The 27,629-nt window shown below is 44.5% G+C and overlaps 2 protein-coding genes across 3 annotated transcripts; one reads left to right on the plus strand and one right to left on the minus strand.

Annotated features, from left to right (window-relative positions):
• Positions 1-133: 133 nt before the first annotated feature.
• On the plus strand, positions 134-3,909 carry LOC101166116 (protein CDKN2AIP homolog B-like). Of its 2 annotated transcripts, none has more exons than XM_023951869.1 (3): positions 134-720; positions 1,372-1,484; positions 2,086-3,909. In XM_023951869.1, the coding sequence occupies exons 1-3, from the start codon at positions 467-469 to the stop codon at positions 2,685-2,687; spliced, it is 969 nt and encodes a 322-aa protein (XP_023807637.1). In that variant the 5' UTR covers positions 134-466; the 3' UTR covers positions 2,688-3,909. The 2 variants fall into 2 exon arrangements, with proteins under 2 accessions (XP_023807637.1, XP_004066845.1); XM_004066797.4 differs by having other exon boundaries at positions 135-720; positions 2,083-3,909.
• Positions 3,910-19,540: 15,631 nt separating this feature from the next.
• On the minus strand, positions 19,541-20,497 carry LOC100533497 (cocaine- and amphetamine-regulated transcript ch3). The gene is given in 3 exon segments (NM_001204779.1): positions 19,541-19,922; positions 20,009-20,092; positions 20,288-20,497. Coding segments are annotated over 3 exon segments (378 nt in total). The 5' UTR covers positions 20,474-20,497; the 3' UTR covers positions 19,541-19,814.
• Between the last annotated feature and the right edge of the window lie 7,132 nt (positions 20,498-27,629).

The following is a 27,629-nucleotide window of genomic DNA, read 5'->3' on the forward strand; positions in this document are numbered from 1 at the left end:
TAACGTAGGAATTAAACGTAAATCCGTAGCACATAATTGTTGGAAGTGTCATTTGAAATGATGAATAAATGTAATTAAATCAGACTAACGGGAAATTTAGTTTTTTGTTGTTGTTTTGGGAAATGTAGTTGAAGAAATGCTGTCGCGGGTCTGACGTCATCACCCGGAGGTACAGCAGCTAGCAGCGGGTTCAGAGTGGAGCAGTTCAGAGGCTCCGGGCCAAGTTTAAAGCTCGGTTTGACCCACATTTAGCCCGCTTCTAAACCGGAATTCAGAGGAGGAGGGTCGAGCTGAGCCGAGTTTAAACCAGTCAGGCGCGTTTTAGAGAAGAGTTCGTGTTTAACTCGCCAGCCGGGCGGAAAGTGTCCAAAGTCCGTGTCCATCCATGTAGGCCACCGGGAGCTCCCTCCGGTCTCACCTGGATCAGGTTTGCGAGGCTCTGAGCGGCGAGGGTTCGTGGACGTGGATGGCGGCGCAGAGGGGCGGAGACGACCCGGTCTCGGAGTACCTGCAGCAGAACCCGCATTTGGCGGGGTGGGTGGACTCTCTGAGGGGCTTCTGTGAGACCAGCAAGCAGTGGTCCGCGCGGAGGGAGTTCATCCTGCGGAACATGGAGGGGCAGGGGGTCCCCGCCGCGCAGCCCGGAGCCCACAGCCCCAGCCTGGACAGCCTGCTGTCCCTGTCCATGGTCTGGGCCAACCACGTCTTTCTGGGCTGCAGGTGCGACTCTCAAACGAACTTTGGCCAGGGCTGTCCCTGTCACCGGGGTCAGCAGTGACCCGTCGCCGGGGTCAGCGGTGACCCGCCAGGGGAAGCTGCAAGAAGTGGTCTGTTAACGTACCAACACTCTGACGAATGGAGTGGGTTCACATCGAGTAGATGAGCAGTGCTTAGATGATCTTTGGTGCTCAGAGTTTAGTTTGAGCTGCAGGAGTCAGTGTTGTCATGGAAACAGAGGTGGTACTCCATCATTTCATATTAACCCTTGTGCTATCTTAGATGACCCCCCCCCCCCCCCCAACATTGACGTGTTCTCCCTACCATGACAAAGGTGGATAAAGGTGGAAAGATTTCATGTAATCCATGGACACCAGTGAAGATCACAAATCATTGAAGAAAAAAGGTTCAGAACACTGTCTAGTGGGTCTAGATGACCCAACTCCCAACGTTAAAGTGCCTAGGAGAGCACAAAGGTTAAACACGTGGCTAAGCGTTTGAGTGCCTTAAAAGAAACGAGTGTAACGTGTTTTCTCTTACATCTGTCAGGTGTTTTGATGCTGTTTCTGATTCCACATCTTTGTGTCAATCATCTGGAAGCTCTTTAAATGATGAGCAGAGACTGCATCACCTGAAAACTGTGTTTTGTTTCAGTTATCCTCCCAGTGTCATGGACAAGATCAAGGAGATGGGGGAGGGCATTGCCGTCCAGGACGCTCCCACCCACAAGACCACAAAAGCCAAAGGAAAGCGGAGCGCTGGAACAGGTGAGGTTCAGGTTTTTGTTGAGATGCATGACTCTGCAGAAACGATTCAGAGAAGAAAACAAAAGATGAACTTCTCAATCAGTGATGCTGTCAAGAAGAAAGGGGGGGCTCTGTTCTATGGGGGGGGGGGGGGGGTAGGATGCTCTGCATTTACCTTTTTGCTCTCAAATGTTTACCTGTCTCCTCATGTTCTCACCTGTCTCCTCATGTTCTCACTTGTCTCCTTGCATGCTCACTTGTCTCCTCGCATCCTCACCTGTCTCCTCGCGTCCTCACCTGTCTCCTCATGTTCTCACCTGTCTCCTCGCATCCTCACCTGTCTCCTCGCGTCCTCACCTGTCTCCTCATGTGCTCACCTGTCTCCTCATGTGCTCACCTGTCTCCTCGCATCCTCACCTGTCTCCTCGCATCCTCACCTGTCTCCTCGCGTCCTCACCTGTCTCCTCATGTGCTCACCTGTCTCCTCCCATCCTCGCCTGTCTCCTTCCATCCTCACCTGTCTCCTCATGTGCTCACCTGTCTCCTCATGTGCTCACCTGTCTCCTCCCATCCTCGCCTGTCTCCTTCCATGCTCACCTTTCTCCTCTGTTGGTTTCAGAAGGTGAGAGCGACAGCTACGTGAAAAGAAACAAAGGTGGGACCAATGATTTAGAAGCCCGGTCTTCTGGGAGGACGGCGGTTCGGCCTTCCAGCCAGAAGTCAGCCCCGCCCCCACAGGCCCCGGCAGAGCACCAGCCCTTCTTTAACCGCCTCTATAAGGCCGTGGCGTGGAAGCTGGTGTCGGCAGGTGGCTTTGGCCCCAACCTGGACCACTTTGAAGTCCTGCGCAGCTGCGTGGAGTCGTGCAAACAAACTCTGACGTGCGTATTTGTACCGCTGAAGGACATCACGGGCCTCCCCGCAGTGCGTGCCCAGAAGGAGGGTCACGTGTGCGAACTCCGCTGTCTGACGGTCTACATGGGCACCGGCTATGGCCGCGATGAGTCCGCCGCCCGGGCCATGGCCTCCAAAGAAGCCTTGAAAGTCTTTCAGGGGAGGAAAGTGACGGTGAAGATCTGCAGGCGGAGGTTCAGGGGCAGAGACGTGGACGACCTGATGCTCCTGGACGAGCAGCCACGAAGCCAGGGCTTCCCCCCCGCCCTCAGCTACCCGTTCCAGGAGGAGCAGCTGGAGGGGGGCTCTCCACAGAGGAGCACTGTGTGACTGCGGCCAGCCTCCAAATCCTCATTCCATAACTCCTTCCATATTCCAGACACCACACTGCCCCCCTGCCCCTTGAGGAACCCACACAGCAAAATGATTTTAAGAGTCTGAGTCTGGGAGACGGAAGGTGCTGCTTTTCTTTTTATCAATCTTTTATTTGCATCGCCATGAACAGATCAGCGAACAGCTGGAGGAGCAGCACCGCTGCCAGGATGAAGATTCTCTGCCCAAGCCTCATAGCAACAAAAACCTGCGTCCTTGTGGGATTTATTTTCACCTCAAGTCCTAATCTTAAAGGTTCAGTTTCCTGTAACAGACGAAACGCGTTTGTTTCTGCTGCAGACATGAAGGCTTTACAGATGCGAGTGAAGGTGTCCTGCTCTCCTGGCCCCTCCTCCCAAACGGTTCGGGTGTTCCCGTCAGCCTGTTCTTCAAAACGGACACGTCTGCTGCTGCGAGGAGCGGTAGAGTCTGTCCGCTCACGTTTTCTAGTTTTGGAGTGAAGAGCCTTTGAGGCCGCAGGAGCTGCAGCTCTCTGCTCTGGAGTTCCCTCTGCTGTTGTGTTTTCAGATGCTCATGACATCTTCTTGGCGATTCAAGTCACTTGGTGCTTTCCAAGTGTGCGCCGCTGAACTGTGAGTCATTACTGATGGTCACTCTAGTCAAAGCAGCAGTGACATTCATGCAGCCCCGCCCCCAGCTGAGCCTGACCTCCGCTCAAATAAACGGCACACCTGCAGCCTTTTCCAGCACAGCAGACCCGTCATGCGGCGTTTTCCTTCTTTAGTCACGACGCAGGCGGAGGTGAGAGCCAGCCCGCTCTTCCTGTTTCCATGCATCTGGATATTTGGGACACACACACACATACACCCACACACACACCCACACACACACCCACACACACACACACACACACACACCCACACACACACACACACACCCACACACACACAGCTGCAATCATAGTTTGTTAAAGAGCATTTCTGGAACACACCAGCAGGAGGCAGCATGTCTCGTTTATTCATCAGTGAAGAGTTTTATTGTTTGTGTTTCTGATGTTTTTGTCTCAAACATTAAGACCATAACAATCACAACCAAGGTCAACGTGTAACACACTGAGATTAAAATCTGATTTGCATTTAATTTAATCTGTTCACTCTGTCTGAGATCACCTTTGTTGTAATCTGATGCTTAATAAACCGAATTGATCACATTTAAAGGAGGAGTGTGTCTCTGTGTTTGGACTTTTGTTTGGTTCTTATAACAAATACAGTTTGAGGGTATGAAGGTCAAGGCGGGGGTCCAGGACATTGTCCAAGAGTAATCAGGAGCACTGTTCCAGAATCTGTTGACAGAGGTGGACATGAGGACAATGTTGGGATTAAACAGGACTGGACCGAGCACAGAGCCCTGCGGTGCACCGTGACTGATTCATAATTTCTATCAACAAACCAGATAAATACGACATAAAGTCGTTCCTGTTCTCCTGGGGTCTGTTTCAGAAAGGAGGTTCAACCAACTCTGAGGTTAAACTTGAACTCTGAGTTGGTCAATCGAGAGATTCACAACTCTGAGTTTTCTGTTTCAGAGAAGCTGATCGGAGTTATGTTAATCAACTCTGAGTGGACTGATTTGGAGTTAAGCGTGCGCACCGCGACTACAAGAAGCCATTATCAATGGAGCGCAGATATCACGAGTCGCCATGGCAACCGTGGAAAAAAAGAGGTCTGCGTATTTTTCGCCAGCTGAACTTGACGTGCTGCTGCAGAGTTACAGTGAATATGAGCACATATTCCAGAAGAAAAGCAACACCGCTGCATCTGCAAAACAGAGACAGTTAGCGTGGGAAAACATAGCTGCTCAAGTTAATGCCTAAGTTTGCATTTAAATCATTGTCATAAAATATTGACTGTAATAACTTTTTAAATAGCGTAAGGACTGAAATAAAAATGGCGATATTTAGGTTTACTTTTGAAGTGTTATTCCTGGTGTAAATGCATGAAATGCTGCATAGTGTACAGAACCAATCTGGGGGAAAATGCATTTAACGTCGGTAATGTTTAGAGGACTTTTTTGTTAACCTTCCCCTCTTGCAAACGTTGGTCAGTTTAATATTAATCCATGCAATTGTGTTTTTAAAAGTGAGCTTTTGTCTACCCTTGTATTGATCAAGTGGTATAGGTTTATATGGGATTAAGAAAGTAAGCAGTACTAGCAAATTGTGTTTCCAAAAAGTAATTGTTACATCAATCTAATTCAATGTCCCTGATTTTATTTTCATGTAGATTCAATCCTGCAGGAATTAAAAGAACATGGCAGCAGCTAAAAATGAAGTATAAAAACATAATTCAATCAGGTCAAATGTGAGCATGTCATGGATGTAGGCTTTGTTGACAATATTTGACATATGAAACATCTACATAGCAATACATATCTAATGTTGTTTTCATTGTTTATATGTAATTGACTGCAATGAAAAACGGTAACGCTCAAACAAAAACGTATGGGGAAATGAAAAAACATCGAGTCTAGGTCTCAAAATCCTCGTACGAGGTAAACATAATTCTCTATGAATTAATGCAGCCTCCTCGTCTATTGGGTCCTCCAAAAAAGGACAAGCCATTCTTGTCACTTGTGTCTGTGTGACGGAAATGTGGGCAATGAAGGTTAAAGCGAAAAATACCGCTTCGTCTTTAAAAAGGGGAGGGGACCGGCAGAAACCTTGAGTTTAGAGGATAGAACCTGCTCCCAAACAGGTTAGGTTCACAGCGTAAGTAACCATGGACACTGACTCCGAGTATAAGTTACCTCTCTTTCAGAAACGGGTTTGACTTACTCTGCTTTCTCTGGTTTAACAAACCTCCCATTCTGAAACGGAAAACCCAGGGTTTCCCTGATTTCAGGGTTAACGCACTCAGAGTTTACACTTAACCTCCTTTCTGAAACAGGCCCCTGGTGGCTGCAGACGCTGGACTCCAGTCTGTTGGTGTTCTTTTGGACCTCAGTGCTGCACTTGACATCACTGATCAGGACATTTTGTTGCAGGAACGGGAACATGTCACCCGGGGCCCGTGCAGCATTTCATGCAATTACACCAGGAATAACACTTCAAAAGTACAACTAAATATCGCCATTTTTATATTTCACACCTTACGCTATTTAAAAAGTTATTACAGCCAATATTTTATAACAATGATTTAAATGCAAACTTAGGCATTAACTTGAGCAGCTATGTTTTCCACGCTAACTGTCTCTGTTTTGCAGATGCAGCGGTGTTGCTTTTCTTCTGGAATATGTGCTCATATTCACTGTAACTCTGCAGCAGCACGTCAAGTTCAGCTGGCGAAAAATACGCAGACCTCTTTTTTTCACGGTTGCCATGGCGACTCGAAAACTCAGAGTTGTTAATCTCTCGATTGACCAACTCAGAGTTCAAGTTTAACCTCAGAGTTGGTTGAACCTCCTTTCTGAAACAGACCCCAGGAGGTCATTGTAACCTTCAGCTGAGCTCTATCAATGATGGACTCTAAACTCTGAAGCTCCTCAGAGGTCAGTTCTGTTTAAATGCTCTAAGGGTTAATCTGCAACACTTTTCTGAAAAACTTTAGAAATAAGGGAAAGAATAGAAGCAGACCTTTAAAACTCAATAATTGGCAGACTGTAAGGGTTTAACGACGGTGTGATGGTTCCATAAACATGAGACATTGTTTTAATATAGTTTACTGTCATCAGTAATATAATGGTCAACTGGGTTTGAAAAGGTTTGGTTTGAGTGACATGGATGAAGGGGACTGGATTCGATGCAGCCAGATGATGATTGAAGTCTGGATAAAACAGGGTTGGATCTTCCAGGATGACGATGATCCCAAACACATCGCTTGGGAGACAAATGAGTGACTCCATAGAATGCATTTCAAAGTTCTTGAGGGTTCTGGCCAGCCTCTGGACCTCAATCCAATAGAGAATCTGTGAAGGGGTTTAAAGTCTGTTTTCCAGGATCTAACTCAAAATATCACTGCTCTGAACAAGATCTGCAAGGAAGAATGGACCAAAATAGCAGCTACATGTTTGAAAATCTGCTGAAGACCTACAGGAAATCTTTGACCTCTGACAATGAAACAAGGTGAACTTTTGTTATTGACCCAATACTTATTATCTGCACCATTATACAAATGAATCCTGAAGTCTCCTTTTGTATCAGTGACTGTTTCAGTGGGCATGAAGGCCTGTCCTTCCGTGATACGTGAAGTGTACTGGGAGGGTAGGGCTCTTTGATAGCTGCTGTAGGTCGTCCTCATTATTGGGTCAGGTGTCTCTTTTTTCTCTTGAAAACAATTTATTTTCTGTCAGGTTTTATTGGGTCGGATGAGTTTGCTGGCCAATCAAGTACATCAACACTGTGGGTACCAAACCGGTTTTTGGCTCCTTTGCCTGATTACCTTTAAAGCAAAAACCTCAAAGTAACATTCAGTTAAAGTCTTTTGAAGCTCTAATTGTTGAATCTCTATTGCCAATTTACTGAAGGCCTTTTGCCTGGCCAGCATCATTCCCGCCGCACCGCGGGAGGGCTATTCTTCTGGGTGGGCTGGAGCTTGCACTCTTCGTGCTCCTGTGTCCCCCTGCTCTCTGGCGTCTAGGGCCCTTGCAGTGGTTCTGCTGGCCCTAGTAGGGCTGGGTGACGTGATTGCCTGGCAGGCGGATTTCCTCTATCTGCTATTCCACATGGATGTCAGGGGCGGTGGCCACCGCTGCTGCTTTCGGCGGGGGTCTTGGTATGGGGGTGACTGGGCACTCTCACTCTTTTTACATTCCATCCTCCACCACAGTAGAACCGAACAGCAGCAGGAAAAAAGAGTTTGAGGAATACAGTTTACCTGGTTGTTGAATTACAGCAGTAGTTGCCACCAGAGAACCGCAACTTTGATTCAGAAACTACACCCTCTTTATCAGGGGGAGTTCTTCGCCTGACTACCAGTATCTCACTGGGAGCAAAAAAAAAAAAGAACAACGCGGGTTTACTCTGGCAGGTTGGTTTCTCTCCTTTTTAATTCCTCTGGCTTTCCATACGCTACTCAATGAAATCAAGCCTCATCTGCTTCACCTGTCAGCCACATTTAAACCTCTGTTTTCTCTGCCTGTGTTCCCATTCACACTACTGTTTGGATTCATGTGTCTGACCCTTTCTGGACCAGGTTTGTGAGATTCTGCCTCTGACCTGGCTTTTGAACTCTGTTTTTGGATCAGGATTTTTAGATGGAAGATTACACACAAACTCACACACACACATATATGTCAAAGTAGTAAAGAACATAAATATTTAAAATATCAAATAAATTCATAAATTTCAACTAAGGTGCCCGTTTTCTGGTAAATCTTTTTTCTTCACACATCATAGTAGTAGGTTTAGGGGCTGTCATCTGGACTTAGTTTTGAAAGTTAGAAGACGTTTCATTTCTTATCCAAGAGGCTTTGTCAATTTTGAATTTGCTGGTAAAAGAGCTGGTATATATGCGCTCATGGGGGATGAGTCAGACCTGAAACTGAATGGTATTGTCAACTTAGCCTACATGGTTTCGGCTCCTTAAGAGTCCTTTGTCCTAAGCTGGGGGTTGGGGAGGCAGTGACTCCCTCCCCAAGCTGGTCATCTCTTTCAGCTGTTAACGACCCGGGTGGAACTGGTTCAATTTGTTTAGGTTTCAGAACTCTGCTGTAGATGGATGGAAGAATAAACCTGAGACCACCATTCTTATTAAGAGAAGGTTTATCCTTCTTGACAAAGATGGCTTCTTTCACTCCTCGCTCAAACCATCCTTTCTCTATGGCTAGAATTGAGACTTCACTGTCCTCGAACGAGTGGTTTGTGGCCTTCAGGTGGAGGTGGACTGCAGACTCCCGTCCACTTCAGTTGACTCTGCGATGTTGGTAAAGCCGCATGTATAGAGGTCGTTCTTCACACATTGTTTCTGAAGCACTGTGTGACAGTAAACTGGAATAAAAACAACCTAAATAAAATTAAGAGTGGACTTAGAGGCGAGTGCACACCAGCTTCCACCTGACACCCCCCCCCCCACACACACACACAGATCTCTTCAGCCCCCGCATTGCTCTGTCTCAGACCAGTTCATTTGTCTCTATTTGTGCCGTCGTCCATCACCTGCTCCATCTCCCTCCTGCTATCAACATCCTCCTGTCAAACTGTCACCAGAAACAAATAGCCGGCCTGGGGGGCGGTGCTGCTGGTTAGGACCGTAATGATGTCTGTGGTTGTCGACATGTGCGATCTCTGCTGGAATCAGAGGTGATTCTGAGGATCAATCACAAACCCCACTGGAGGAGGGAAGATAAGCAGTGCCTGTCAGAGCCACACCTCCAGCCTTGTGTTTCTTGTGTTAAAAAAATAACCACGAAAGTATTTACACCACTCGGAAAAAAGTAGGAATATAGTGAAAAACTCAGTGGATGTCATAAACACAGTTTTTGTTTCACTTCAGTGACCTGTAGGACTGCGTGTAGCACTTTTGGAGGAGTGGAACGACTCACAACAACATCATGAGGATAGTGAGGAGCATCACGCCACGTTCACAGCAGGCCCTCAAACGCACCTTCAATCAGAATACAGACATTTTTAGGTCTGTCTGCAAGCTGTACGTACTAAATCCATGGCCATTGAATGCATCCTGAAAATTACATTTAACCCTTGTGCTATCTTAGATGACCCCACCCTTACATTGACGTGTTCTCCCTACCATGACAAAGGTGGATAGATAGATAGATAGATAGATAGATAGATAGATAGATAGATAGATAGATAGATAGATAGATAGATAGATAGATAGATAGATAGATAGATAGATAGATAGATAGATAGATAGATAGATAGATAGATAGATAGATAGATAGATAGATAGATAGATAGATAGATAGATAGATAGATAGATAGATAGATAGATAGATGACTTTATTAATCCCACAATGGGGAAATTTCATTTCTGTGGCAGCAACACGACATTCAGAAATAATCTATATAATATAACATCAATAAAGGACATCACAAATGACATTTATATTAGATCATTAAAAATATTACTAAAATGATTATGAAAAATTATTATCAAAAATGAGATTCTTATTAAATAAATAAATAAATATTAAATATTAAATAAATACAGCTGCAAAAGTGTAAAAGACATGCGGTCTGCAATACATGTAAACTGTAAAAAAACATTACAAATTTTTTCAAAATACAGAAATAACTAATGAAGTTCACACCAAAAACAAAAACAAACAACTGTTCAGGAACAAAAAACAATTTAAAAAACAATTTAAAATTGAAAAACAACAACTACAACAAAAGTAAATGAATCAATGACTAAACAGAAAAACACCCCTGGGACCGTGGAGTTTCACTTTGACATGGTGTTGTACAGTCTGATGGCTGTGGGGAGGAATGACCTGCGGTAGCGCTCCTTCTTACACTGAGGGTGCAACAGTCTTGTGCTGAAGGAGCTGGTCAGCGCCTCTACAGTTTTGTGCAGGGGGTGGGAGGGGTTATCCATGATGGATGTCAGCTTAGCTAACATCCTCCTGTCCGCCACCTCCTCGATGGACTCAAGTGTGCAGCCCAGGACAGAGCCGGCCTTCCTAACCAGTTTGTTAAGCCTCTTCAAGTCTCTGCCTGCACTGCCCCCCGCCCAGCACACAACTCCATAAAGGAGCACTGAGGCCACCACAGTGTCGTAAAAGGTCCTCAGCAGCTGTCTGCACACGCCAAAGGACCTCAGTCTCCTCAGCAGGTGAAGGCGACTCTGGCCCCTCCTGTACAGAGCATCCATGTTGTTGGAGCAGTCCAGTCTGTTGTTCAGGTGAACACCCAGATATTTAAATGTGTCCACGACCTCAATGTCTGAACCCTGGATGTTCACCGGTGACTGTGATGGTGAGGACCTCTTGAAGTCCAGGATCAGCTCCTTTGTCTTGCTGGTGTTAAGCAGCAGGTGGTTAACTTCACACCAGCTAACAAAGTCGGAGATGACCCCCCTGTACTCCTGCTCATCCCCCCTTGATACACAGCCCACAATGGCACTGTCATCTGAGAACTTCTGCAGATGACAGTGGTGGGAGTTGTAGGTGAAAGGTGAAAGGAGTTGTAGGTGAAAGGTGGAGAGGATTCAAATCAGATCACAAATCATTGAAGAAAAAAGGTTCAGTGCACTGTCTTGTGGGGTCTAGATGACCCAACTCCCAATGTTAAAGTGCCTAGGATAGCACAAGGGTTACATTAGATACGCTAATTCTTCTTTAACAGTCCTGGTATATTGTATGTCCGTCCTGGGGGAGGATCCTTCCTTCATGTGGACATCCCTGAGGATTGTGGAGGAGACGTAGCACTACTGAAGGCCCAGTTGTGAAATGCATGGTCCAGCACTGCATTTGAGGAAAATAAAAAAATGAAAAATAAATAAAACAATACACAAAATAACACAAAAAAAGCATTACAAATACTTTGTTTCCACTTGTCTAGAAAAGAGTCTCTTTGAATCCAAGGTATTGCATCTGCAGCTCTTAATCGCTGCAAACCTCGTGAGCAAAAGACGTGTTGACATTTTCTGGTTTGGTCAAATCCTTCACACACATAAACCTGATTAGTTGACCTTACTTCAAAAAAGCAAGCAAATCGAGAGCACTTAAAATAATGAGTAGTTTGAACTCTGGTATTGTGACTTCTGGTAGCTAATGCTTATGACGTAAAATACACTCATACCCAAATTATTGTGACCAAGACAAACCAGTACAAAGGACTTTGAAATGGGCCTAATGTTCACTATTTTTCAAGTGACTATTTCTCAGAAATACGAGCTCAGAATGTTAACTTTCTTTTTTATTCTGCCATTCCAAAGAGCCTAATTTTTGCAAGTTTGGTTAAGAAAACCAAGATTCCATAACCAGGTTTTTCTAGTTTCTTTTCCTGTAACAGCAGTCAAATGTACCCATAAAACCATGCAAGCTGAACTAAAACTCCTTTTCACCTTGCTCACCCACCTGAATTTACCATGTTGTGAAGGTCTACTTTGTAAGAAATATATCTAAAACACAAAATACTGACCAGCTCACTGTAACTGTTCAATAGATGTAATGCATTACAACTGAAGTAAAAACATGCAACAATCACATCAAAGTTAAAACATGCTATTAGAAAAAAGGAAGACAACAGTATCAGCATATTTACCTAGTCAGGAATATGACCTAAATGTAAAAGAAACATTTTTCTTTTTGAAGTGCCATCATTATTATCTCTGTCATACACATAAATCAACCATCAATCACTGACATCAATGATCTAATCCCTCTTTTCCATTTGTGGACAGTAGGAAACACAAATAGTGTGAACAGTATTCAAAAAGTTCCCTATAAGAGCTTGTTTGCCAAAACACTTCGAACAACATAAAAATCATTAAAATAGCAAAAAATGTCTGGCAGAAGTGTTTTAATGAATGAAAGATACCAGCTATCCTTCTGTTTCTCAATAACTTCATGAACTCAGAATCTGTAGTTTTGGGGGTAGTTTGTTCGCTCTCTACCTCGAATACACAAAGACTATGAAAACACCATGAATTTCATACAGCTTGAATAGGTGTTGTAGAAATTACTCCCATCATCACCTAAATGTATTGGGAGACCTCTGAAAACGAGGGTGCGTAGTGCTGTCACATCTGGCTTCTAGTGGGAAAAAAACAACTGAATAAGTTCAGTATTAATTTACGAGAAAAAAGGCAGACAAAAGTGTTTGTACAAATCAGTTTTACTAACGCTGTCCAGAGAAATGGTCTTTATATGTACTGCACAGTTTACATTTCCATAGGGCCCATTGTTTTAACGTTGGTTTCCATTTCCTAAAATACTCTTATTATCTTACTCATACTTTTTTTTTCTAACTTGTTCTGTCAAATAGCTGAGCAAGCAGATCAGAGCTAAGGGCCTCTTGCTTTGGACAGATTTTACTGTTATAATAGGAGTTTATGGATCTTCAGACAAACAGAGTATATATTTGTATAAACCCCTTTTGTGTTTGAGGCTAAGTTTTATTTATGATAATTATATTTGGATGCATTCCTTGTTGGACCGGACAGAAAAAGAAAGGAGAGAGAGAGATAGAGTGGGATGTTAGAGATGGGGGTGGGGGGGGGGGTGATAACACAGAGTCATAACATAAAAGTGTTTTAAGTAAATTGCACGACTTAGTTCCACATGCACACACCAACAAATAGTTTGCACACAGCTATGTACAGGTTTGAAATACAGTATAAATGAATGATGGAAGATTTATCTCACAGACTTGGCCTCACAGACCATTACACATAAGATTTGCATTACCAATATTCTTGAAGAACGGTGTAAAAACAATACCCATGCCCATTTTTGTGCAAAAGTGAATAAACAGGTGGGTTGAACGAATTTGTGATTCTTATGGTGTATCTTGATCACATTGAACACTTCAGCAAAGGCAGGAGGCCCGGCACCCCACACCCCAGAGCTGGGGGCAGGCAGCGCAGCAAGCCAATCGATCCAGGCATCCAAGAGCCCCCCCATCAGACAAAAACCCGGGAACAACCACCCTCCCGCGCACCTAACCCCCACCACAGAAACGGAGCTGGAGCGAAAGACCTGGCAGCCAAGGAGTAGGAGGAACAGAGAGCGTGCAAAGTCGGAGCCCCCGCCAGGGCGGGGACCCGTCATAGCCCAAGGCGGTCTGGGCCTATACCCAATGCCCCAACTGCTCAAGACCTATGCCAGCGGCCAGATGAGAGGCACGCCACTGCCCGAGAGTCCTGAGCACCCACCCACCCCCACCCCCAGAGGTAGTCTGGGACAGCCCATGGCTAGCTCGCACACCTGCCCGCCAGCCCTACCGGTGACACACCAGGGGAAGCAGCAGAAACCGACCGCCCAACTGGGAAGGCTGACACAGGCAGCAAAGGCTACAGACAGGGCCAGGGGACGGCCTAGATGCTGTGAGGAACAATGGAAAAATTGCACACCAGATGTTTAAAAAATGGCTTAATCCAGTGAAGCTGTGACAGAAGCTAGTGGCCACATTGTGGCTTTGAAAATGGGCCGGCGTAGCAAGCCCTTAAGTGATGGGGAGTTTGTAGAAAGAATGTATGCTGAAAGTAGCTGACATTGTTTTTCCAAAGCAAAAGAAAGTCTGTCAAATGACACAATTCCTAGACGAGTAGAAGATCTGGACAAAAACCTCCGACAGCAACTGGGAAAACATCTGGAACTCTAACTGTACAAATGACACTTGGTCATCAAAGTTATTAAAAACAACTTTTTCTGTATATCCATTTTTTTTTTACCAAAATTGGCCCCCAGTCTAATGTGGAGTTCCTAATTTGGCAAAAAACATTGAGAAACCCTGCTCTAGATGAAATGCTCAGTTCCTAGTCTGACTTCAAAGATCAAGGGATGAGATCCAGTATACAAGGGGCTGAAATGCGAGTCAAGTTCTCCTGTGCTCCCATACCTCCAGCAGCTGATGGCAATCAGGTCTTTGCCACACCCCCAAACCTCCTCATCAGCCCCATAACCCCTACCTGTTCTGAACTGCATACAATGTCTACTCGACTCCGCTCCCCTGTCAGTTTGATGAAGCCTGTGCCCATGTTCAAGCCCAGCTCTCCCATCTGTTGTTCCCTCTCTGTTGTTAACCTTATTTCTGTTTTTGGACCTTGAGCTGCCTGTGGATTTAGCAAGTTTTCTGACCTTTTGTTTACAGATCTGGATATCCTTTTGGATTGTTTGCTGGACATACTTCACCGCTAACCTGATCACCACTGTTCCACGTCCTTTACTGAACATTCCTCTTGAGAAATTCAGAGGCGTACATCTTTGATATCTCCAGCACTTCAACTCTGTCCTGCTCTTGAATCGCTGCCTTTTTGGGTTTGCTGTCCTAAATCATTACCATGAGTTTCCTTTGCAGTGTGGCTGGGCAGCCCCTTGAAGATATGGTGAGAAGCTTGGTCACCCAGGAGCGAGAAAGAGTGGAACCATTGCTTCTCCAAATTGAGAGAATTTAGATGGGGTGGCAGAGGCATGGTGGATCTTCGATATGGCCACCTGGGAGCGCCCCTGGGGAAGACCATAAATGCATAGGAGAATGCCTTTGGGTTTCCCTACCAGAACTGAAAGACGTAGAGATGGAGGTCTGGACATGTGGACCGCTGGCCCTAGAACCATGGGCTGGATAAGCTAGAGAAGATGGATGGCTGCATGGATGCATGGATGGATGCATGTATGGATGCATGGATGGACGATGGATGGATGGATGCATGGATGCATGGATGGATGCATGGATGGATGGATGCATAGATGGATGCATGGATGCATGGATGAATGGATGGATGCATGGATGGATCCATGGATGGATGGATGGATGGATGCATGGATGGATGTATGGATATATGGATGGATGGATCCATGGATGAATGGATGGATGCATGGATGGATGGATGCATGGATGGACGATGGATGGATGGATGCATGGATGGATGGATCCATGGATGAATGGATGCATGGATGAATGGATCCATGGATGGATGGATGGATGGATGCATGGATGGACGATGGATGCATGGATGCATGGATGGATGGATGGATGCATGGATGCATGGATGGATGGATGGATGCATAGATGGATGCATGGATGGATGGATGCATAGATGGATGCATGGATGGATGGATGGATGCATGGATGGATGCATGGATGGATGCATGGATGGATGGATGGATGGATGGATGCATGGATGGATGGAATGATGGATGCATGGATGGATGGATGGATGCATGCATGGATGGATGGATGGATGCATGGATGGATGCATGGATGCATGGATGAATGGATGGATGCATGGATGCATGGATGGATGGATGGATGGATGGATGGATGGATGGATGCATGGATGGATGGATGGATGCATGGATGAATGGATGAATGGATGGATGCATAGATGGATGCATGGATGGATGGATGCATAGATGGATGCATGGATGGATGGATGGATGCATGGATGGATGCATGGATGGATGCATGGATGGATGGATGGATGGATGGATGCATGGATGGATGGAATGATGGATGCATGGATGGATGGATGGATGCATGCATGGATGGATGGATGGATGCATGGATGGATGCATGGATGCATGGATGAATGGATGGATGCATGGATGCATGGATGGATGGATGGATGGATGGATGGATGGATGCATGGATGGATGGATGGATGCATGGATGAATGGATGAATGGATGGATGCATGGATGGATGCATGGATGCATGGATGCATGGATGGATGCATGGATGCATGGATGGATGGATGGATGGATGGATGCATGGATGGATGCATGGATGGATGGATGGTTGTCTTTTCCATTTGCCCTGTTTTGGTTTTCGACACCTTTACTTTGTGTCCTTTTGCTTCACTGTGACCCCATCCAGCCTCTGTTTGATAGTGATGGGTGCACTTGTCCATGTGTGTGCATGCGTGTGCATGTGTGTACGTGTGTGCTTGTGCAGGGGGGGCGGGTACTTTGTTTTTTGCATTATTACATCATACCCCTGCCAGACTTGTTTCCATCATTAACATCCTTCTCAGCATTATCTGCCCTTCTGTTTCTTTACCATCAACATTCTGACCTTTAAAAAACGGGAAAAGAATCTGAACACGTCACGACCCCGGGGGTGAAGACCTTGTTATTGACAGCCCCACCACCACACGAGGGGTAAATGCATCAGGACCAGACGGTGATACAGTGTGAAGATAGTTCTCTGCAAAAAATCTGTCAGTACCACCCCCTCAGACACCACACAGACACTTGCCTCTTGTTTCTTTCTGGTCCTTCTGGTTCAGGATCAGTTAAACTGAAGATCTGAACACCTGGGTGGGGGCAGGACCAACCCTTTTCACCAACAGGCTCATATGAGGACGGCCTGAGCAGGTCCTTCACAGATGCAGAGATGTTTGGGAGGAAGTGGGGGGGGGCAGCCAGCAGCTCCATCAGCTTCAAAAGTCACTGAACAGGAACGTTTGAGTCCACGAGGAAGAGGAGGTCACTGCACAAGCTTCCTCGGTGAGTCATTGAAGGAGGAGAGCTCCTTCAACAACACCCCCACCCCCCATGCACAGCTTCACTTGTGGGTCCTTCGTAGTGTGACTTTTGCTCTTGACTCACTGCACCACAGCGCTGTCTCCTGTGAAGGTTTTCTGGGGAGCTGGAGTCAGACGTTCGTCGTTCCTGCAGACAGGAATCATGTCTGCTCTGAACAAAGGGGAGGATTTTAAGAGCCTTCTTCTGTCTGTCGGGTCTACAAAGCTCTGAATACGAGAACCAAACACATCATAACCTCCGGACACCGCCAGAGCCCTCTGCAAACATGGTGAAGCTGCCTTTAGCTCCTCCTCCTTATCAGCATTATTAGCATTATTAGGGTTACAGACCGGGCCAGCAGGGCCGATGCCCAGGTGCCCTTAGTTGGCCGGTAACCCAAAACAGTACAGCCTATTAAAAATACGTTTAGTTCAGAGGGTCTCTGTTCTGTAGAATTCTCTGATGAAAACAGAAAAGGAGGAGGGGGGAGGGGGGTTTCTTTGGAGTTGGCCACCAAGGGCCCATGGGCCCAGGAGGTGTGGTGGACTTGGCAAACGGTAGCATGGGGCCCTCTGCAGCAGTTGTATTATTATTTTTTTAATCCTTCCATGTATAGGGTAAATAACTTCCTCACTGGTTCACGTTTAGACAATGACAAGAATCCAAATGTTTTGATAAGAATTTAAAAACTGAAATCATATTTAATGTTTAATGTTAAAGAAACGAATTGCTATGTGACACACATTAATATTGGAAAAACATTTTTAATGCACTTTCATCCCCTCACTTCCTAGAATGATGATTTCCTGAGTTTTTTCTTCTGTTCTTGTTTTTCATATTTTATGTCTTCCAGCACTTTTACCAGTTTAACAACAAACTTTCTTTGCCTTTTCTTCTTCTCTCAGCCCCTCAGATTATTCTGCTTCATTTCACCTCTTTTTAAAATTTGCTTTGAATCATTATTTAATCTCTGCCAGTGTTGCCAGATAGAGTCACGGTTTTCCAGCCTAAAAGTCGTCTAAAGACCACCAGACGCGCACCCAAGATATTAATCAGTGATTAGTAATGAATCATCCATTATTTAGTCATTCCTGATTTTTTTGGAAGTCCAGCTTGAACACGTGTTTAATGATATTACATCCACATGTTTGTAGTCAGAGAAAAACATGAAATAGATTCTTATTAACCACTGATATTCAAATAGAACAAAAAAAGTGAGGAAAAAAAAACAAATGTTTTAACACTACAGAAGTTCTAGTTTAATTTATTAGCCTAAAAAGGGGAAATTGTTCTTGTATTTTTACTTTTCATGAACTCAAGTGAGATAAAATAAAAGGAAATGTTTTTGTGGAATGTAATAAAGAGGAGTTGGATTTTTTAAATTAATAATTAGTGTCAAAATAAAGTTAAGTATTAAATAAAACATAAAGAACTAAATCAAATATCACCTGAGATATCAGGTGATCTGTCATGATTAAGAAAACTGAGACGGACCCAGACGCTGGAATCCGGAAGGATCACAGGAGAACGAGCAGGTAAGTGCAAAGAGATTTATTTTCCTTTATTTTCCTGGACGTGGATCAGATGACTGTGGAGATTGAATCTCGTGGAAGCGTGGTACGATGAGGCTCAGAATGCTCGGCTGTGGCGTGGCTGCAGGGTTTCAGCAGAAACCCTCCTTAAGAAGGGCTGGAGGTTGATGAGCTGAGGGTCCACAGCTGGTGGTGATCAGGATCAGAGCAGAGAGGGGAGGGGGAGGAGAGCTGCCAGAGGCACCATGACATGATCACACCTGTCACACTCATATGTTTTCATAAAACACAAATGATCTATTGTTTATATTAATGTCACAAAAGTTCAGATGTTATTAGTTATTCTGTCTTTTGAATTCATGACCTATCATATAGAAAAGGAGGACGTGGAATTAAAATGTCTATAAAGTAAAATATTAATAATAATATTTACATTATTAGCATTTGCTGAGTAAACTAAAGGAACAATCAATCTGACACTCAGGATTGCGTAATCTCCAATGTGAGCTTGCGCTGAAATCAAACAGGAAAACACAAAATAACAACTTTGAGGATAAAAATGATTTTAATGAAATGATTAACCAAAGGCCTACCAGGCAGGTATGAGGGTGCATTCCGTGGGCCCCAGCTTGCAGCACCTCCACCCTGGGCCCTCTGTAAGTGGTTTTGTGAAGGAGTGGGACTGCAAGTTGTCCTCATCCTTTGCAGGTGTTCTTGTAAGGCCTTCTCACACAAGGCGACCCTTAATGTACCTTAGTAGACTCGACAGTAGTGCCCCCCCTCCTCTTCATCGTGCACCATAAAAAAAAACAACCTAAAAATATTTGTTTTTAAAATGTGAGGTAAAAATGGCAATTGTTACGTTTTGGTCATTTCCCCTTCATTCAACGCAGTCCATAATCTGGCCACGCTGCATGAATAAAGTTAGTTTTTTCAACAGTTCTTCAGGTCGGATCTGAAGTTTAAAAAATAATGTAAAAACATTTGAAAAATAAATAGCCATTACTGTCTGATGGTTTTTTTTCTTTAAAGTAATACAAGTTCTCAGAGTGTCTGTGGTTCAGTGAAATGTTCCTGCAGGAGCTCTGGAACCAGCTGCTGCTGACGTCATCTGGTCAGAAATGAGGCAGATGTTCTGCTGATGTGAAGGAACGCACGGCCACGCCGCTGCTTTACAAAACAACAGGACCGGATCCGCTTTTATTGGCACAAGTCAGACACAGAACATTTAACAGGAAGGAAGCAGCTGACGTTTACAGAGAGGTGAGGATGAGAAGGATGAAGAGTCCCTGAACAGAGTTTTCCTCAGATGAAAGAATGGAGCACAGAAAGCAGAGGCAGCTCCTCTTCCTCCTCTGTCCTGCTCTTCCTCGCGTCTTTCTTAGAAAGATGTGGACTAATAAATAAACCTGTGGGCATGCCGGAGCCGCTGGATCCGCACAGGCTCATAAGCACTTCAGCAGAAAGAAGTTGCAGAAAGCTCCGCGCGGACAGTCGCACATCTTCCCGATGCGCGCGCCCTTCCTCACGGCGCACTGCTCCCCCACGTCGCACTAAAAAAAGCGAGAGCGGCAGGTCAGTGGGACTGCACGCATCAACGTCATCTGCACACCTGCGCGCGTTCGTTTGTGCGCTTTACCATCGGAACTTGGCCAAACTTCTTTTCCCACGACGGCAGCCGTTTGGCCTGCAGCTTCTCCAGGACTTCTTGGAGAGCTCCGAGCTGCAGGAGCACAAGAGGCAACACACACAGTTTCCGTTAGGACCCACTGCTGAGGTCTTTGTGAGAGGAAAAAAACACAGACGCGACCAAAACACGCAGTCTGGGGGGGAGGGGGTGCAGAACTTCAGAGGAACATTTGCAGGAGAAAAGAAAGTTTCTGTTTCTGCGCGTTAGAGGCGCGCATCCAAAACTCACCAGCTGCTTCTCACTGGTCAGGTTGGGACCTTTGGGGTAGAAGTCCCGCAGGGCTCTGGGGCTCAGCTCCTCCTCGGACTCCTCGTCCAGCAGCTGCGCCGCCGCGGCGGAGAGCAGCAGCAGCGCGCAGAGGAGCGCCCCGCTGGGCAGCTTGGAGCTCTGCATGGTCCCGGTGCGCAGCAGCATCTGTGGCGCTTCTCTGCTCAAATAGCTGCTCCTCGGCACCAAACATCCTTTTATCTAAGGGGGCAGGGGGGGGGGTCTACTGCCCCACCCCAACATTGGATTTTTTTTGTTCTTCCTTTTTCTGTCATGCGTAACAGCTGCTGCCTTGGGTGAGTCATGCCGCAAAAGTTGCTGGGCAAAATATGCCTCAAAGAAGTCAACAATAACTGCAGCTCTCTTTGTGTGCGTGCGTGCGTGTGTGTGTGCGTGTGTGTGTCCATCCAGCCATCCACCAAAACACTTGGATAATTTCTGCAACCCAAATCTCGGGTTTTTCATGTTATGATAAATTTACTTTTCAGGGCAAACTCCATTTTTCAGGTCATAGTTTAAATTTTGTTGTGTTAAAGGAACAGAACAAAAACTTTGTTCCTTTTGAACCTCGGGGTTGAAATAACCACTTTTAGTCAGTTAGTCTCCTAACACGCAGTAAACCTTCATGTCCTTCAGCAGCGTGGAAAGCAAACAGGCAGGTGTGTCTGAGTGAGTTTATGTTCATTCTAAGGCTAAAACAAAGAAAGACGGATCTGAGAAATATGGTCAAAGTCCTAATTAAAATACAGTATTACGACGTTTTAATAAAATTACATCAAAGTTTCAGTTTAAGATTTATTTGACTAAACTCAGAAAATGTCATAACTCATTTAAATCAATTAAAATACATTAAAGAACTCTATTTTATCACCACAATAATTTGAACCAAAACCGAACTGCAGGTAAATGAACCAGAAATATGTATTGATATTAGGGCTGTGATGATTAATTAGTGAGTTGGTTTCTGCTCTGATGATATAACCAGATTGATCTATCTGAGGCAAATTGTTAAACCAATCAAATGAAATTGATTTAAGCCATTAAGAATTAAGATAAATCAATTATATGGATAATGGAAAATACAGTTTATATTGAGACACTGTAGGTTAATTTTACTACAACGTTAAAACGACAAAGTGCATAACAGCGGACAAAACACGTGATGCCAGCAAAAACTGATCAACCATGTGTGGAAACACTTTGAATTTAGCAAACACGTGTTCTGATAATGTTTCTTTTTGGATGTGAAAAAACAACAGTGGGCTGAACTTTAGGAAACTGAAATGTGAATGGATTCTTTGACATTCCTTCTTGTTTACTTGTTTGTTTGGACACATGTTTCATTTACATTTGATTATCTTGAAAGAAATCTAAGGAATCCGGAAAACGTCACTGTTCAGTATCAGGAATTTCAGTCTGAGTCACACTGGATGGAGTTTTGGCTAAAGAGGTCCTGGATCCATTTGGGCCAGTTCAGTTCAAAATGAACTAATATTGATTATTGATTATGAATCAGGTCGTCAACCACAAACTATGAAATGAATGGTGTCGTTGTTAGAACTCTTTATTGTACATGTTTTCTCCTTTTCCTTCCTTCTTCTACTGAATTGAGCTCCTGATGATTTGGCCTTTTTTTTATTTTTACGCTGACATGGTCATAGCCCCCACCCCCCCGCCCCCCTGCGCGCTCTGCACCTCAGGTTGTTTATTTTTATTTGACGACACATAAGATGCATTCCCCCCCTTGTTTTATATGAATAGCTGTGCTGCAGCTGCAGAGTAAACTGACCTACAAGCTGACATTTGAGCTGAAAATTCAAAGGTTTGGAAATCTTGTGGCAACATTTAATCATGACTTTTTTTGTTGCTTTTATGTTTCTTTGTTTGGCCCCTCGTGCTGCTCCTTGCGAGGTGTTGTCCCCCCACAAAGCCTTAAACAGCATCTGCCGGCTGCAGGCTCCTTTGGACCTTCAGTCTGAGTCGCTCCAACGTAAACTGCTTCTCTGGTCCTTCTATAACCAGGTTGGACCGATGAGAGTTTATTTATACACGACAATAAACTAAAGACTAAAGATTTCTTCAGATCTGTTCAGAGGATCAGAGTTCCTAATCAGATAAGTTTGTTGGACAATTTTATGTATAGATTGTCAGGTCTGAGACCTCGCTGCTCCTGATCCTTCATGCTGCTGCATTACTCAGCCTAAAAAGACAAACTCCTATTTTTGAAATAATGCAAAGAAAAAACAGACATTCTATAATCTATGCTTTGAAGTCTGGCCATCAGAGCGGGGAGAACTGTGACAATGCAACGGCTGAAAGCACAAACCAGCCTCTGATTGCTGCTCCTCATCCTCAGCCTGTCCCAACGCGCAGACGGAGATGAAGAGCAGGTCGCTTTGATTGTGCTCCAGGCTGCATGACTCACGTCTCCTTCCGTCCCAGTTTTAATGAATGATGTGCCAATTTAAAGTCTCCTTCACTAACAGGCTGTTTGTCACGGCTCTGTCCGCCTGCAGCCGCTGTCGGCTTCACCGCCACCAACAGGTGAGAAAAGGTTCAGGCTGGAGGCTGGAGGGGCTCCTATCTGACGCTGCTGTGTGGGGACAATACACTGCAGAGAAAACCGCAAACGCACAACCAAACCAACACCAGCGTGTCACAACACAGCCACACACCCCCCGTTGGAAAAGAAAGCTCACTATTGGACAAGGATCAATATTTGTAAAATGTGTTACTGCAGTGTACAACAGACGGAAAAATAAAAAGGAAAAAGAAAGAGATGAAAATAAACACAACAAACAAGCTAACAAAAAAACAAACTGATATCTGTTTGAGGGAGCCCTGCATCACCTCCGTGTTTGACCTTTTTCAGAGGATTTTAATCTATGTTTGTACTTAGAGATATCTATCCACCCATTCATCCATCCATCCATTCATCCATCCATTCATCCACCCATTCATCAACCCATCTATCCATCCACTCACTCATCCATCCATCAATTAATCCACCCATCCCTCCACTCACCCCTCCATCCATTCTTTCCATCCATCCATCATTTCACCTATCCATTCATCCAACCATTCATCAACCCATTTACCCATTCACCTATCCATCCATCTATCCATCTAGCTATCCACCAATTTATCCATCCACACATTCATCAACCTATTCATCCATCCACCCGCCCATTAATCCATCCATCCCTCCATCCTTAAAACCACCCATCCATCGATCGTTTCACCCATCCGTACATCCAGCCATCTATCAAATCATCCATCTGTCCGTCCATCCACCCATCAATCCATCCATTTATTTATATTTCCCTACATGTAACCCCAGCATCCATCCAGACACCCATCCATCCATCTACTCATCCATCCACCTATCCATGTAGCCATCCACCAATTTATCCATCCACACATTCATAAACCCATTCATCCATCCACCCATCAATTAATTCATCCATCCCTCCATCCTTAAAACCACCCATCCATCTATTTATCCTTCCATCAATACACCTCCCATCCATCCATATATCTATCCATCTATCCATCCAGCCCTCAACCTATTCACCCTTCTAAAAAATCATGAACCCATTAATCCATCCACATATCCATCCAACCAACTATCTATTTACCCATTCACATTACACACAGCCCCATCCATCCATCTGTCTATCCATCCACCCCTCCACGTATTCACCCATCCATCTAAATATCCATCCATCTATCCATCTATTTATTCTTCCATCCATGCAACCCCCATCCAGCCATCTATCCATCCACTCACTCATCCATGTATCCATTTTTCCACCCATCCCTCCACTCACCCTGCCATCCATCCATCTATTCTTTCTATCCATCCATTGTTTCACCCATCCATCCACCCAACCATTCACCCATCTATCCATCCATGCATCCATTCAGCCATCCATCCATCCATCCATCCATCCAACCATCCAACCATCCACCCACTTACCCATCTATCATCCTTCCACCCATCCATACATCCATCCATCTACCAATCCAGCCATCCACCAATTTATCCATCCACACATTCATCAACCTATTCATCCATCCACACATCCATCAATCCATCCATCCACCTATCGATCTATCCATACATCCATCCCTCCACCCATTAATCCATCTAGCCATTTTAATGGCGGTTGTGTGGGAATCATTGAGAAGAGATAATTAACTTTGGGTAAGATTTTCATTTTTACCGTGGCTACCTTGCCCATAAGGGACAAAGGCAGGTTGGTCCAGCGTGTTAGATCGTCCTGTATGTTTTTCAGTAATGGGGTGTAGTTTAGCTGCACCAGTTCTGATATTTTGGGGGAAAAATAAATACCTAGATATTTTATATTGCCTGATTTAACTGGTATTGTGAGTCCTTGCTCCGCATTACTGTTCAGTGGTAATAAAACAGATTTATTCCAATTAATGGAATAGTCTGATATAGAAGAGAATTCATTAATGATTGTTGCCGTTTCATTTACAGAATGTATATTACTTAAAAACAGTAATATGTCATCTGCATAGAGACTAATTTTATGATGGCTGTGTTTGGTTTTAATTCCTTTAATACTCTCATTCTGTCTTATTGCTGCAGCTAGAGGCTCGATAAATATTGCAAAAAGAGAGGGGGAGAGTGGGCAACCCTGTCTAGTTCCTCTTCCAAGAAAAAACCTGTTGGAAGTCTGTTTATTAGTTCTAACTGATGCATTGGGGTTGTGATATAATATTTTGATCCACTTGATGAATGATTCTCCAAACCCAAACTTATGGAGGGCAGCAATGAGGAACTTCCAGTTTACTCTATCAAAGGCTTTTTCAGCATCCAGTGATAGTATAGTCATTTCCTGGTTTTTGATGGTAGCAAAGTCTATTATGTTAACGAGTCTGCGGACATTGTCATCCGAGTGTCTGCCTTGGATGAATCCAGTTTGATCAAAGTGAATTATGTGAGGAGTGACTTTTTCTATTCTCTGTGCTAGTGCTTTGCAGATAATTTTTACATCTGCATTAATTAAAGAAATGGGGCGATAGCTTGAAGGACTCGTGGGGTCTTTGTCTGGTCTTAGAAGAAGGATAATGTTGGCAGAGTTCATGTTAGGTGGTAGAGATTGGCTTTCATTGATAAATTTTACCGTTTTATAAAACGTTGGTGCCAGTTGTTCCCAGAATTCCTTATAAAACTCTGCAGGAAAGCCGTCAGGCCCTGGTGCTTTGCTGTTAGGCATAAGTAACAGAGCTTCATGAAGCTCAGACAACGAGAGCGGAGAGTCTAAATTTGTGATTTGATCTTCGTTTAACTTGGGCAGGTTTATATTGTTAAGAAATGAGTTGATGCTTTGTTCTGATGGATTGACCTGTGGAGTGTACAAGTTTTGATAAAAGTCTTTAAACGCATTATTAATTTTTACCGGGTCATGGGTGACATTCCCTGTTTGGTCCATAATAGAAGTGATTGTTGATTTTTCTTTATTAATTTTAAGCTGATTAGCTAGAAATTTGCCAGGTTTATTTGAGTTTTCGTATCTTTCCAGTCGAAGCCTTTGTATCTGGAATTGTGTTTGTTTATTGATGATGTCATTAAACTGCAGCTTTAAATTTTTCAGGTCCCCCAGTATGTGTTCCTGGGCAGAAGCAGCATAAGCAGTCTCCAGAGTTTTGATTTTATTTTCTAATTCTAATAAATCTGCTTTCTCTTTGCGTTTTTTATGCGTTGAATAAGAGATGATTTTCCCTCTCATGACTGCTTTTGCTGCTTCCCAAAGAATACTTGGTGATATTTCAGAAGTATTGTTGAATTCTAAGAAGGTTTCCCACTCTTTTTTAAAGAATTCAATAAATTCCTGGTCTTTTAACAGAGACGTATTAAACCTCCAGGTTGAACCCGAGGGTCTGGGTACTTCCCTTGAGATAGTAACAGAAACTGGTGCATGGTCACTGATAATAATTGGATGAATGTTGGAACTTTTAATTTCTTTCAAAAGGGAGTTACTGACTAATAAATAATCTAAACGAGATTGTGAATGGTGAACTGGAGAGAAAAAGGTGAACCCCTTAGTGTTTGGATGACATGAGCGCCACGCGTCGCAGAGACCCAGATCATTCATGTACTGCTTTAGAATACTTGCAGACTGCCATGTACGCTGGTTTGCTGCTGTGCTGAGTCTGTCAAGTTCAGGGTCCAAAACAAGGTTGACGTCTCCTCCTATAATGATTGTGGAGTCAGAGTGAGCTGAGAGTGAGGTGAAGAATCTGTGAAAGAAGGAAGAGTCGTCAGCATTAGGGCCATATATGCTTGCTATGCAAAAGTCCTTATTCTGAATGGATATATTAATGATTACAAATCTGCCTTCTGGGTCAGTAACTGTATCCTTATGAGTAAATGTAACATTTTTATTAATCAAAACTGCAACCCCTCTTTGTTTGGAGTTGAAACTGGCAGAATACATAACTGGATACTGGGAACAGCACAGGAGATGACCAGCTGATAATGATAAATGGGTCTCCTGCAGCAGAGCTATATCTGCTTTAAGATCATTCAGATGATTTAACACTTTCAATCTCTTTGGTCCAGAACCAAGTCCACGCACATTCCAGCTAACGATGTTAAGACTGTTCATAGCTGTTCTAACCGGGAGAGTGCAAGGCTAAATAGTGCGTGTGCCCGTCCGTGTGCGCGTGCCCGCTGTGCGTACCCGCTAAACTGACAAGCGCTGTGCGTTGTGGGTGGACATGTCTTGGCTGTCAGCTGCATGTTATGTGCGTCCTGTGTGAGCCTAAGTGAGGTTTTTGCAGTTTATCAACGTGTGTGTGCGGGATCGCGTGTGCATGCTCTTATGCGCGCTAGTATGTGCGCGCGCCCGTTCCGTGCATAAATAAATACTCACCGTGGTTGCGTTGACTTTACCTGATTCACATATGAGGACATGGGAAGGGGGGGGGGACAAGAGAAAAGAGAGAGGGAAAGAGAAAAAACAAAAAACAACGAAACAACAACAGAAACATGAATGTGAGAGAAAGAAAAGACAGTTTTCCTGAGAGGTGTGGATTATTGATGATCCGATTATTTCCTATTCATTTAAATAAGTTTGCGGGTTTCTTCTGGGCAGCGCAGATGTCAGTGCGCCTCTGAAAGCCTTCAGCACAGCCAGGGTGTTACCTCTGGGTCCCGGAACAGCTTGCCATTCACAAAAAGTTTATCAACGGCAACCACCGCACGGGCTCCAGCAGACAGGTGCTTCCTCCTCAGCGGGAAGAGGATTTTCCGCCGGCGGAGGATCTCGCC

This window comes from Oryzias latipes, chromosome 3 (assembly GCF_002234675.1).
Source record: "Oryzias latipes chromosome 3, ASM223467v1".
NCBI classification, from domain to species: Eukaryota; Metazoa; Chordata; class Actinopteri; order Beloniformes; family Adrianichthyidae; genus Oryzias; species Oryzias latipes.